The following is a 14814-nucleotide window of genomic DNA, read 5'->3' on the forward strand; positions in this document are numbered from 1 at the left end:
CCAGAGGATCCAGAGGAGGTTCAAGAGAATGATTCCAGAAATAAAAGGATTAACATATGAGAAGAGTTTGATGGCTCTGGACCTGTACTTGGAGTTTAGAAGAATAAAGGGTGGATCTCATTGAAACCTACTGAATGTTGAAAGGCCTAGATAGATTGAGTGTGGTGAGGATGTTTCCTATAGTGGGGGAGCCTAGGATCTCAGTGCACAGCCTCAGAATAGAAGAATGCTGCCCCTTTAGAACAGGAGTTTCTGTAGCCAAAGGATGGTGAGGCTGTGGAATTCATTGCATATATATTTATAGCAGAGGTTGATAAGTTCTCGATTATTAAAAACATCAGAAGGTTACAAGAAGGCAGAATAGGGCTGAGAGGGATAATAATCAGCTGTGATGGAATAGCAGAACAGGCTCAATGGGCCAAATGGCCTAATTCTTCTATGTCTTGTGGTCTTAGCTACTTCAGGTAACAGGTGAGCAGTTGTTGGATTTGAGTTATGTAATGGTGAGAGTGTTATGGGGTTCTCTTGTTATTTTTTATTTTTCCAAATTTCTTACCTATAGGTCAACCCTTTCTGTATTCCAGTTCGGAATCCGCTCCTTGCCACAGAAATTGATTTGCCGTCTGACCAAACAACCATCAAAGCAGGATTAGTTTGGAATAGTCAGGATCTAAGAAACGCGATGATACTTTTCCCAGGGTGGAAATGGCAAAAGGGGGCATAATTTTAAGGTGATTGGATGAAAATATAGGGTGGATATTAGATCACAAGCAAGAGAAAATCTGCAGATGCTGGAAATCCAAGCAACGCACACAAAATGCTGGAAGAACTCAGCAGGCCAGGCAGCATCTATGGTAAAGAGTAAACAGTTGACGTTTGAGGCCGAGACCCTTATCAGGACTGGAGAAAAAGGATGAAAAGTCAAGAGTAAGCTGTTGACTGTTTACTCTTTTCCATCGATGCTGCCTGGCCTGCTGAGTTCCTCCAGCATTTTGTGTTTGTTGTTGGGTGGATGTCAGAGGTGGTTTTTCACATAGAGAATGGTGGATGTTTGGAATACACTGCTGGAATGGTGGTGGAGACAGATACATTAGGGACAATATGGATAGGCATATGAATGATGGGGGGCTATGTGGGAGGGAAGGGTTAGATTGATGAGAGAAAGTTAAAAGGTCACTACATCATTGTGGGCTGAATGTTCTCTACTGTACTGCTTGATATTAATGGAATGGTGCATCTTTTGAGTCCCTGCAGACATTTTTGTGTTTGTGTCCTTCAGGCTTGCGGTGGTTCCATTCAGACCAGTGTTAATGCCATGACAGAGGATGTGTTGGGACAGTGTGAGCAGTTTGAGGAGGTCCAGGTTGGAAGTGAAAGGTAATTGAAACTTGGTTTGTATCTGCATGGCCTGAAGCCTAGCATTAACCTTTTTGTTTGTACATGGAGTCACACCATGGATCTATCACACAGCAACAGCAACACTGGTGTTAGTATATAGACCAAAATGTTAATACTGACTGAGGCATTACATTGGGATATAATGCATGTGACATTTCAGATAAATACAAGACTTCATTGATGCTGTCACCAACGCTGAGTGAGATGATTCAGATCTCAGTGTTGGGAACTACTGCCTCTCTTATGTATGAAGGACCTGGATTCAGAAACTGGTTAAGTTCAAATCAGAGTGGACATTAGAATTAACTGAGGTGGCCAGAATGAATTAGACATGATACGCAACTGGACAAAACAAGGTCCATGTACCTCAGATGGGATGAAAAGGTAAATGAGGTGTAATCTTGAAAAGAATTGAGAAGCTTGCTGAGAAAGTTTTAGTAGAACTAATGATAAATGTGCCAACTCGAACAGGTGAACTATAAGAGCCATATAGCAGAGAAACAGGCCCTTTGATTGACAACAACATCAGTGTTAATCTCATCTTCTAGCACTTTATCCGTAGTCTTCTGTGCATTTCAAGTGCTTGACTGGATACCTATGTGTAATGAGAGTGTCTTATTTCCACCAACACTTCAGGCAGTGCCTTCCAGATTCCAAGACCCTCTAGGTGAAAAGTTTCTTACCTGGGTTCCCTCAAAACCTCCTACATCTTTTACCTTAAACCTCTCTATGACATATAAGGTGTTGGTGAGGCCAAATTTGGAGTATTGTGTACAGTTCTGGTCACCTAACTAAAGGAAATATCAAGGAGGTTGAAAGAGGTCAGACAAAATTTACAAGGATGCTGCCAGGACTTGAGGACCTGAGTTATAGGCAAGGTTGAATAGGTTAGAATTTTATTCCCTGGAGCGCAGGAGAATGAGGAGAGATTTGTTAGAGATGTACAAAATTATGAGGGGTGTAGATAGGGTAAATGCAAGCAGGCTTTTTCTACTGAGCTTGGGTGAGACCAGCACTGGAGGTCATAGGTGAAAGGTGAAATATTTCAGGGAAACTTCGTCACTGAAGGTGGTGTGAGTGTGGAATGAGTTGCCAGCAGAAGTGGTGGGTGCAGGTTCAGCTGCAGCGTTAGAGAGGTTTGGATAAGTACAAGAATGGGAGGTGTTTGGAGGACTATGGTCTATGTTAACCCTTTCATTCCTGGAATCATTCTCGTGAATCTCCTCTGGATCCTCTCAAATGCCAGCTCATCTTTCTCAGATAAGCAGCCCCAAACTGCTCAGAATACTCCATGTGGTCTGACCAATGCCTTATAAAGCCTCATCCTTGCTTTTATATTCTATTCCTCTCAAAATGAATGCTGACATTGCATTTGCCTTTCATTTACTAGTTTATAAAATTAAATGAGCAAAGCTGGAAGTATATGGTAGGGCATTCATGTACAGGTAGTATAAAGGCCAGTGTTGAATCTTCTGTGGATGCACAGAAAGCTACCACAAGAAGATGGATGGTGATTGGTTGAGATGGAAGAGGTAAGCCAGGGGATTACAGAGAGAGCAGCCCTTTTGAAAAGCTGAAAGGATATGGAAAGGTGTCTCAGTTGGAATGGAACGTAGACTAGTACAGCACAGGAACCGGCCCTTCGGCCCCCAGTGTTGTGTCAAGTCAATTAAATTAGTAATCAAATGGCCAACTAAACTATTCCTTCCATTTTCCTCACAATCTTGTCTAAACGTCTCTTAAAGGTCTGCCTCCACCACCGCCCCAGGCAGTGCATGCCAGGCATCCACCACTCTTGTGTAAAAGAGCAAATTGCCCCTCACATCTCCTTTGAAGTTACACCCTCTCACCTTAGATGCATCCCTGTGGTATTAGACATTTCAACCCTGAGAAAAAGATTCTGTCTACTCTATCTATGCCTCTCATTAGATATCTAGCCACTGCCTTTTCAGAGAAAACAACCCAAGTTTGTCCAACCTCTTGTGATAGCACATGACCCCTAATCCAGGCAGCATCCTAGCGAACCTCTTCTACCCCCTCTCCAAAGCCTTGACATCAACCAGGGGTGACTGGAACTCTATGCAATACTCCAGATAAAGCCTAACTAGAATTTTTATAAAGCTGCAATAATAATACACCTTCGTGACTTTTAAACTCAATGCCTTGACCAATAAAGGCAAGCGTTCTTAACCACTTGTCAACCTGTGTAGCTATTTTCAGGGAACTATGAATTTGAACCCCATGATCCCTCTGCTCATCAACATTGTTAAGGGAGTAGAGTTGAGGAAGATTTTCAGTGCCATAACAAGTTCAGCTACTTGAAGAAGGGTGCTGTTGGAGAGGGGTTTGCTTGACCCTTTGTTCCAGGACAATGTGTGTATGAGATGTCAGTCTGTCCTGCTGTAACAGAGCGGTTCGAGGGATTGGACAACAACTTGGAATCAGCTGCCAAAGAGGCATAGGCCACCAGAGGTATCATTGATATAAGCGGGAATGGACTGGATAAGGAGAGAAAGAACAGGTTAAAGCTAGACAGAAGTAAGCCCCATGAGACAAGAACCCAGCTTGTGGGTCTCCCAGGGAGGACATAGAAGCAGTGTGCACAGAGGACAGTGAGTTCAGAGGCTGGAGGGAAGACCTCCTGAGGAGATGGGGTCGGTGACTGGGAGATGATGGTCAGTGGAGTTGTGAAAAGGGAGGTATGAAGAAGTGTCTGGGCTGTTGACATTTAACATCTGTGAGTTTAAGACCATGAGACATAGGAGCAGAATTAGGCCATTCGACCCATGGAGTCTGCTCAGCCATTCCATTATGGCTGATTTATTACCCCGTTCAACCCTATTCTGCCTTCTGCCTTTGACCTATGAATATCTGCTTTAAATATATTCAATGACTTGGCCTCCACAGACACCTGTAGCAGTGAATTCCACAGATTCACCCCCCTCTTGCTAAAGAAATTCCTCCTCATCTTTGTTCTGAAAGGATATCCTTGGATTCTGAGGCTGTGCCCTCTGGTCCTAGACTCCCCCACCACTGGAAATATCCTCTCTGTCTAAATCTTCCAACATTCAGTATTCAGTACAATCCCCCTCATTCTAAGCTGCAGTGAGTACAGGGCCTGAGCCATCAAACACTCCTCTTATGTTAACCCTTTCGTTACCGGGATCATTCTCGTCAATCTCCTCTGGACCCTCCATGCCTGCACAGTGTAGATCAGGTCATAAAACCACAACACACTGGCCTTGTCAGCAGGTTTGATGATGACATTGGGGTTGGTTCTTAGCAGAGTGTGACATAAAGGTCCAGATGACCCAGTGGAGTTGAAGGTAGTCATTTTGACTAACCAAGCAGGAGCTACATTGTGAAGAACATTCAGATGTCTTTCTAAATGAAGTAACATGCTCTTGTGTTGCCATGGCTCACCTGGGGTTTAAACTGTTGCTTGTTTTGGGGATCTGCAATGGACACTGGTAACCTCTCTTACCTCCACCCCTAGGTACAATTTTTTCACTGGGTGCCCCAAGGCCAAGACGTGCACGATCATTCTTCGAGGAGGCTCTGAGCAGTTCATGGATGAGGCAGAGCGCTCCCTTCATGATGCAATCATGATTGTCAGGCGGGCCATCAAGGTGAGAGCTTAAAAATTCAAGATTCAGGATTGTTTAATGTCATTTCTAGTACACAAGTGTGAAGGAGATCAAAATAGTTGAGGTAAAGAACACAATAATAAAAAAGCATAAATATAAATACGTAAGATAGCTTATATATATTGATTGTATGTTCATAAAGTAACGCTAGCCACAGAAGTCTCTGTGCATAAGGTGACTGACAGGAAATGATAAACGCACCACTCTGTTAAAGAAGCCTACATCTGACATCACCCCTATGTTTTCCTCCAGTAACTTTCAAATTATGCCCCTGGTGTTAGCCATTGCTGCCTGGGGAGGGGGTGGGGGAGTGGTAGCTGTCCACTCTACCCATGCCTCTTATCATCTTGTACACCTTTACCTCTCTTCCTCCTTTACTCCAAAACAAAAAGCCTTAGCTCACTCAACCTATCCTCATATGACATGCTCTCTAATCCATTTTGCGTCTTATTTTCACAGAACGACTCTGTGGTTGCGGGGGGAGGTGCCATTGAAATGGAAATCTCCAAGTACCTGAGGGACTATTCTCGAACCATCCCTGGCAAAGCGCAGCTTCTAATCGGGGCATATGCCAAGGCCCTGGAGGTGATCCCACGGCAGCTGTGTGACAATGCTGGGTTTGACGCCACCAACATCCTCAACAAGCTACGTGCCAAACATGCCCAGGTAAGGACCAGTCTCTGACCACTCCTCCCTCACCCATGGGACACATGTGAAAACCTCAGGCATGGTTATTGCATTACAGGGAGGGGGAGCAGCCATTCCAGTCTCTTGGGTCTTAGAGTTTGTTTCTCCAGCAGATTCTATCCATGTTCATGATTGATTGTCCTCTCCCCCATAGCATGGAAGTGGGCCCTTTGAGCCATCAGGGCTGCACCAGTCAAGCTTCCTATCTAAGACAGTCCTATTTGCTTGTGTTTGACCCATATCTCTCTGGGTGGCACAATAGCATTGTGGTTGCATAATGCTTTACAGTGCTAATGATTGGGGTTTGATTCACACCATGTTCTGTAGGGAGTTTGTACATTCAACCCATGACTGACTGGGTTTCCACTCACATTTTAAAGACGTACCAGTTAGGGTTAGTTAGTGTGGGCATGCTGTGCTGGTGATACTTGCGTGAAACCCCCCCTCCCCCCAACCCATTCTCAGTTTGTTGGCTGTTTACACAAAAAAACATTTCATTCACTGTATGTTGTATGTTTCAGCGTATATTTATTTATTTAGATACGGCACATTAACAGGCCCTTCTGGCCCATCAAACCCGTGCTGCCCAGTTATACCCATGTGGGAAGAAACTGGAGCATCAGGAGGTACCACACATGATCATGAGGAGAACATACAAACTCCTTCCAAACAGGGCAGGAATTGAACCCAGGTCACTGGCACTTTAAAGTGATGTGCTAACCATTACACTACCGTGCCATCCAACTGTATATATGACCAATAAAGCTAATGCAATTTAATCTTAAGCGGGGAAGGAGAAGGAGAGAAGGGGCTGTGGGAAGTTGTGATTGAACACAGTCCCTTCCCAGAGTCCGTGTAGTGATGATGATGTCCTGCTTACTGTTGCAGGGAGGAATGTGGTATGGCGTGGATGTCAACAACGAGGACATTGCAGATAACTTTGAGGCCTGCGTCTGGGAGCCATGTGTAGTGCGGATCAACGCCCTTACCGCTGCGTCGGAGGCTGCGTGCCTGATTCTGTCTGTGGATGAGACCATCAAGAACCCACGCTCCACTGTAGATTCCTCAGCTCTGCCCAAGGGTCGGGGCAGAGGCAGGCCCCTGGGTCATTGAGTCAGCTCTGCATAGCTCTACTAGGGCAGACCCAGCACTGATTGCATTCCATCAGCAGCCCTTCTGCGGCCACACATAAAGTTTTTGTGTGGCAGGCCCCTTATGAGTGATCTTGTGCTTGGGGGCAGTATTCTGCAGAGATCTTCCAACTTTCAGCTCTATTTATTGTTTTCATCATTTGTATTTCTGACGGAAGCATGTCTGAGAAATAAAGTTCCAGTTTCAACAAGCCTGAAGTTTTATGTCTATTTTGTGTCGTATGATCACAGTTACAGACTGATCTCTTTGCTCTTCCTTCCTGTCACCATATTATTGTCTTCTTTCTCCCTTGTGTTTATCCGTTCTTCCCTAGACACAAACGCAAACTCAGTGGGTCAGGCAGCATTCGTGGAGGGAAATAGTCAACATTTCGGGTTGAGACCCTTCATTTGGACTCACCAACGAATCAAAATCAGGTTTATTATCACTTACATGCAGTATTGAGTATAAGAGTTGGGATGTAATGTTGAAATTGTACAAGGCATTGGTGAGGCCAAATTTGGAGTATTGTGTACAGTTTTGGTCACCGAATTATAGGAAAGATGTCAACAAAATAGAGAGACTACAGAGAAGATTTACTAGAATGTTGCCTGGGTTTCATCACCTAAGTTACAGAGAAAGGTTGAACAAGTTGGGCATTTATTCTTTGGAATGTAGAAGGTTGAGGGGGGACTTGATAGAGGTATTTAAAATTATGAGGGGCATAGAGAAGAGTCTTCCATTCAGAGTGGGGGAGATTCAAACAAGAGGACATGAATTGAGAGTTAAAGGGCAAAAGTTTAGGGGTAACATGAGGGGGAACTTATTTACTCAGAGAGTGGTAGCTGTGTGGAACGAGCTTCCAGCAGAAGTGGTTGAGGCCGGTTCGATGTTGTTTAAAGTTAAATTGGACAGCTATATGGACAGGAGAGGAATGGAGGGTTATTGGCTGAGTGCAGGTCAGAGGGACTAGGTGAGAGTAAGAGTTCAGCATGGACTAGAAGGGCCAAGATGGCCTGTTTCCGTGCTGTAATTGTTATATGGTTATAGTATGTAGTGAAATTTGTAGCTTTGCAGCAGCAGTACAGCTCAAGACAAAAATTGCCGTAAGTTACAAAATTAAATCATGTGAAAGAAATAATAAGAATTCATGGTACATGGACTATTCAGAGACCAGATGGGGAGGGGAAGAAAAGTTCTATTTTAACTTCATCAGTCCACAGGACTTGTTTCCAAAATGCATCAGGCTTGATTAGATGTTCCTTTGAATCTTTTGAATAGAACTTTTTGGCCACAATTAAAAAGGGTATGTTTGGAGGAAAAAAAGGGTGCAGAATTTCATGACAAGAACCCCTCTCCAACTGTTAAGCACGGGGGTGGATCGATTATGCTTTGGGCTTGTGTTGCAGCCAGTGGCACGGGAAACATTTACTGATAGAGGGAAGAATGAATTCAATTAAATACCAACAAATTCTGGAAACAAACATCACACTGTCTGTAAAAAAGCCGAAGATGAAAAGAGGATAGCTTCTACAACAGGATAATGACCCTAAGCACACCTCAAAATCCATAATGGGCTACCTCGAGGCACAAGCGGAAGGTTTTGCCATGGCCCTCACAGTCCCCTGACCCAAACATCATCAAGAATCTGTGGATAGACCTGAAAAGAGTAGTGCATGCAAGATGTCCCAAGAATCTCACAGAACTAGAAGCCTTTTGCAAGGAAGAAAGGGCAAAAAACCCCAAACAAGAATTGAAAGACTTAGCTAGCTACAAAAATGTTTACAGGCTGTGATACTTGCCAAAGGGGGTGTTACTAAGTGCTGACCATGCAGGGTGCCCAAACTTTTGCTTCGGGCTCTTTTCCTTCTTTGTTATTTTGAAACTGTAAAAGATGGAAATAAAAGAAGTTTTCTTGCTTAAAATATTAAAGAAATGTGTCATCTTTAACTTTATGCCTTTTGGAAATCAGTTCGTCTTTTACTCGCTTAACTATTCACTGTAACCGAAATTTTGACCAGGAGTGCCCAAACTTTTGCATGCCACTGTATACTGGAATTGACATTGAACAATCTTGAATCTAAATCCATGTCCAGTAATTTTTACCTACCTTCTGACATGGAAAAAGATTCCTGCACTGCACCTCATCTATATCCCTCACAATCTTATACACCTTGGTCAGAGAGCCCTACAGCACTGAAACCACCAAAATCACCAAAATCACCAAAATCACCAAGGTCTCCCTCCCTCTGTTTGTGATGTTTACTAGCAGCATTATAGACAAAGGGCCCGAAACATTGTTGAGGATCCCTACCACCCATCCCACAGTCTCTCTGACCCACTACCATCAGAAAGGAGCATCAGGACTAGGACTGCCAGACTGGGTAACAGCTTCTTCCCTCAGGCTGTGAGACTAGTGAACACCCTGCTACCATCAAGGTCTTAACACTAGGACAGCAAACTGTTTATTGTTTTCCTGTGCTGCACACTACATGCATATTGAATTATATTTTAAAAAATTATTTTTGGTAATATTTTGTTTCATGTGCTGTGTGTGATATATATTTTCTGGGTGCACTGTGGTCTGGAGGAATGTTTCATTTGGTTGTATATATGTAGTCAGATGACAAACTTGAACTTCACTAGTCCATACCGACCTGATCTGCCTAGTCCCACCTAATTTGAATTTGAACTGACTATTTTTTACATCTTTCACATACATAAGGAGTACAAATCTTTATGTCCTGAATAGAGGGAAGTTCACATCTACAGATGCGCTGGGCCATCCACACCACTCTCTGCAGAGTCCTGCGATTGAGGGAGGTACAGTTCCCATACCAGGCAATGATGCAGCCAGTCAGGATGCTCTCAATTGTGCCCTTGTAGAACGTCCTTAGGATTTGGTACTCATGCCAAACTTCTTCATCCATCTGAGGTGAAAGAGGCACTGTTGTGCTTTTTTTTTCACCACACAGCCAGTATGTACAGACCAAGTGAGGTCCTCTGTAATGTACATACTGAGGAACTTAAAGCTGTTCACCCTCTCAACCCCAGATCCATTGATGTCTTCTTTCTTTTTCAATATTTTTTATTGATTTCTATATAGAAGAATAGAGTCCAAAAGAATACATATTATAAAACAGAAGAAAAAATATAATAATACCAGATACAGTATATTGAATCACATTAACGAACTCCTTACTCTATATTCATATAGATTAGATTAATTCGTATATTAGAATATAAACAGTTTTATTTTTAAAAAAAGATCTATACCCACTACCAAAGTTGAAGCTGTTTGGGGGAAAAAAGAAAAAAAAACCTTATCAGATAATAACATATGCTATTATCCAACTTCTGTACTTTAACGAGAAGTCAAAGATCATGAAAATAATTTAAAAACGGTCCCCACAAATTTTGAAAATCTTGATTAGATTCAGAGGTTGAACAATGAATCTTTTCTAAATTTCAGCATGCCATAACATCCCGTGACCACTGAGTGTGGTTAGGTGGAACAATATCCTTCCATTTAAACAAAACTGCCCTCCTAGCCATAAGAGAGATAAAAGCCAGAATGTGCAGATCAGATGTCTTCAAGATGGTATCTTTCCTTCCAACAATACCAAATAGGGCAGTCAAAGGACTAGGCTTGAAATTTACTTTAAAGAGTACAGAAAAAGTTTGGAATACTTCCTTCCAATATTTTCCAGGACTTGGGCATGTCCAAAACAATAGACAATAGGTGTAGGAGTGGGCCATTCGGCTCTTCGAGCCAGCACCACCATTCACTGTGATCATGGCTGATCATCCACAATCAGTATCCAGTTCCTGCCTTATCCTCATAGCCTTTGATTCTGCTATCTTTAGATAGATAGATAGACATACTTTATTGATCCGGAGGGAAATTGGGTTTCGTTACAGTTGCACCAACCAAGAATAGAATATAAATAAAACCATAAATAATTAAATAATAATATGTAAATTATGCCAGATGGAAATATGTCCAGACCAGCCTATTGGCTCAGAGTGTCTGAACCTCCAAGGGAGGAGTTGTAAAGTTTGATAGCCACAGGCAGGAATGACTTCCTATGACGTTCAGTGTTGCATCTTGGTGGAATAAGTCTCTGGCTGAATGTACTCCTGTGCCCAACCAGTACATTATGTAGTGGATGGGAGACATTGACCAAGATGGCATGCAACTTGGACAGCATCCTCTTTTCAGACACCACCGTCAGAGAGTCCAATTCTATCCCCACAACATCACTGGCCTTACGAATGATTTTGTTGATTCTGTTGGTGTCTGCTACCCTCAGCCTGCTGTCCCAGCTTTAAGAGCTGTATCCATCTCTTTCTTGAAAACATCCAGAGACTTGGCCTCCACTGCCTTCTGGGGCTGAGCATTCCACATATCCACCACTCTCTGGGTGAAAAAGTGCAACCTTGTCCAGGTCTGTGCCCTGGAAACCTTCCAAGATGCAAATCCATGGTCTCATGAGACTAATGGATGCCTATTAATGTCTGGATTGAAGAGGATGTCTTATGAGGACAGGATGAGTGAGCTAGGGCTTTTCTCTCTAGAATGAAGGAGGATGAGAGATGTTCAAGATGATAAGAGTCATAGATTGAGTGGACAGCCAGAGAGTTTTTCCCAGGGAAGAAATGACTAATACGAGGGGGGTATAGGGGGTATAGGCACATGGATGATAGAAAAATGGAGGGTCTTGTGGGAGGGAAGAGTTAGATTGATCTTATAGTCAGTTAAGAGATCGGCACATTATTGTGGACCGTAGGGCCTGTTCTGTGCTCTAACATCCGATGTTTTATGTTCTAGGTTATCATCTGACAATTTTTTTGTATTAATATATACAAATTTATTCACTTCTAAGGCAACAAGAACTCACCAAACAGCTAACAGCAGCAAGTAAGAGCTGCTAGTCTAGCTATGTAACATAATGATTTTTATGTCTTGCACTGTACCACTGTCACAAAATAATAAATTTCACAACATTTACCGGTGACAATAAGCCTGATTCTGATTCTGCTGGAGGAGCTCAGCGGGTCACACAGCATCTTTGGCAGAATGTGTGGGGGGTGAGGGTGTTTAATGATTGTCAGCGTTTGTCACCAACCCAGCTGAGTTCGTCCGGCAGATTGCTTATTTCTCCAGATTATTGAGATTTTTCTTCACAAGTAACTTTCGGGACATTTCTAACTCTTTAGAGTTGTACATAAGAGAAATACAACTCATCAGATTTGCAGTGTGGAGATGTCACCACCAGATGTCTCCCATGAGCTGAATCAGCTCGATGTGTAAAAGGCGCCTTGGCGTTTGGAAATATGCAGTAGTCGTGGCGCTTTAACTCAAAGTTTAAAGTAAATTTATTTTCAAAGTACATATATATCACCATATACTACCTGAGATTCATTTTGTTGTGGACATTCACAGTAAATACAGGGGCCCCATGGTAGGATAGCGTCTAGTGCAACGCCGTTACATCTTGGGACATCGGAGTTCAGTCCCGGGCCGTCTGTAAGGAGTCTGCACGTTCTCCCTGTGACCGCGTGGGTTTCCTCCGGGTGTTCCGGTTTCCTCCCACATTCCAAAGGCGTACTAGTTAGTAGGTTCGTTGGTCATTGTAGATTGTAAATTGCCATGTGATTAAATTGATGGGTTGCTGATAAATAACCTCCCTTCCCCTCTGAAGCAACACACATCAAAGTTGCTGGTGAACGCAGCAGGCCAGGCAGCATCTCTAGGAAGCGGTACAGTCGACGTTTCAGGCCGAGATCCTTCGTCAGTCCTGAAGGGTCTCGGCCTGAAACGTCGACTTTACCTCTTCCTAAAGATGCTGCCTGGCCTGCTGCGTTCACCAGCAACTTTGATGTGTGTTGCTTGAATTTCCAGCTTCTGCAGAATTCCTCGTGTTTGCGTCTCTTCCCCTCTCTCTCCCTTTCTCTGATAAATTTTACGGATACCCGTTTAACTCAGCGACTATTTGCATAAAGCCGCCAGTGGCCGCCTCTTTGTACTTTCCGCCGAACGTTCCCGCAGTCTTCCATTATTCATGGCATAGCGACATGTAAACAGATGCATAATGGAAATCAAGTTGTCGGCGTGTGGACAATGAGTTGGCGGTATTTAAATCATATCTGCATAGGTCGGGAATTCAGACCTGCCACTTCATTAGTGTATACGTAGTTCATAGGAGGCGCACCCGAACCCCCACATTCACACTGACAGTCTCACCCAGTCGCACCACTTCCCTCCCTCCTATACAGACGGTTCCGTTCATAGTCCATCAACCTTCAGGGGAAGCAGGGGTTACAGACATTTACCTCCAGGCACCAGGCGTTAGTCCAGATTCCAGTTTAATGTTCACCTCTGGGAACTAGGAGTGAGTCCAGATTCCAGTTTCACGTTAACAAGAGAAATTCTGCAGATGCTGGAAATCCGAGCAACACACACAAAATGCTGGAGAAACTCAGCAGGGCAGGCAGCATCTATGAAAAAGAGTACGGCTGACGTTTCGGTGCCCAGAGGAAAACATTTAACTGGTACCTGGACTAACTCCTGGTGCCCGGAGGTGAACGTTTAATTGGAATCTGGACTAACTCCTGTTCCCCGGGGGTGAATATTGAACTGGAACCTGGACTAACTCCTGGTGCCCGGAGGTGAACGTTAAACTGGAATCTAGACTGACCCCCTGGTGGTGCCAGTAACGCATTGAAGCAGTTCTGACCGTCCGTTGCCTCAGTACAGTTTCGTAGCTTTATCTATCACCTGAACATGGGAGCACACGGTGCGATGCATCATTTGCATTAACAACCTACATTTGACAAAAGACGCATTTCACTGTCTGCTTCAACGTACAGATTTGATCTCATAGACATGAGATCACCAATCACGGTTGGATTTCCGCTCAACACACAAAGTGCTGGAGGAACTCAGCAGGCCAGGCAGCGTCTTGAAAGAGTGAACGGGCGACGTTTCGGTCCAAGACCCTTCTTCAGGACTGGAGAAAAAAAAATATGAGAAGAAGGTGGGGGAAGGGAAGGAAGAAATATAATTTCTGCTTCTCTCTGTACAAAGATTGTACGTCCTTCCTGTGACAGCGTGGGTTTCCTCTGGGTGCTCCAGTTTCCTCCCACAGTCCAAAGACATATTGGTTAGGGACACTGCGCTCAGGGAAAGATAAACACCAGACTCCTGCATGGGGCTTAGAAAAATAGAGGGCTATAACCCTAGGTAATTTCTAATGTAAGGACATGTACTGCACAGCTTTGTGGACCGAAGGGCCTGTATTGTGATGTAGGTTTTCTATGTTGAAACAAGCCTCTTTCCTGCACGCACACACACACGCACACACACACACACACACACACACACACACACACACACACACGCAAACACACGCAAACACACACACACACACACGCACACACACACGCACACACACACACACGAACAGAACAAGGAGATATTAGATAGAGGTATAAAAATTATGACAGGTATAGTAATTAGGTCTGTTCCACTGAGGTTGGGCGAGACTACAACTAGAAGTCATGGGTTAAGGGTTAAAGGTGAAATGTTTAAGAGGAACATGAGGAGGAAATTTTCATTCAGTTTGGAATGAACTGCCAGCGCAAGTGCTGGATGTCAGTTCGATGTCACTATTTTAGAGAAATTTGGATAAGTACCTGGTCGGGAGTGCAATGGGGGCTGTGGTCCAGGTGCAGGTCGGTGGCAGTTAAATAGTGTATTTGTCACGAACTCGATGGCCCCAAGGCCTTGTTTCTGTACTGTAGTACTCAATGACTCTATGACACTCTCTTTCACTCACTCTCTTTCACCCCCCTCTCTTTCACCTCTCTCTCTTTTCTCTTTCTCTCTCACACTCTCTTCCAACCTTTCTCGCTCTTTCCCCTTCTCTCTCTTTCACACTCTCTTTCA

General features: G+C 43.8%; 1 protein-coding gene across 1 annotated transcript in view; it reads left to right on the forward strand.

Annotated features, from left to right (window-relative positions):
- The window catches only part of cct7 (chaperonin containing TCP1, subunit 7 (eta)), a 40892-nt gene extending 33818 nt beyond the window's left edge, over positions 1-7074 (forward strand). Inside the window, exons 9-12 of the mRNA XM_072256795.1 lie at positions 1280-1377; positions 4895-5027; positions 5505-5711; positions 6621-7074. Of these exons, the coding sequence (XP_072112896.1) occupies positions 1280-1377; positions 4895-5027; positions 5505-5711; positions 6621-6845 (663 nt within the window). The 3' untranslated portion in view covers positions 6846-7074. The remainder of the gene's footprint in view (positions 1-1279; positions 1378-4894; positions 5028-5504; positions 5712-6620) is intronic.
- The last annotated feature ends 7740 nt before the right edge of the window (positions 7075-14814 follow it).

The sequence above is a fragment of the Mobula birostris genome, chromosome 4 (genome assembly GCF_030028105.1).
Source record: "Mobula birostris isolate sMobBir1 chromosome 4, sMobBir1.hap1, whole genome shotgun sequence".
Lineage (NCBI taxonomy): Eukaryota > Metazoa > Chordata > Chondrichthyes > Myliobatiformes > Myliobatidae > Mobula > Mobula birostris.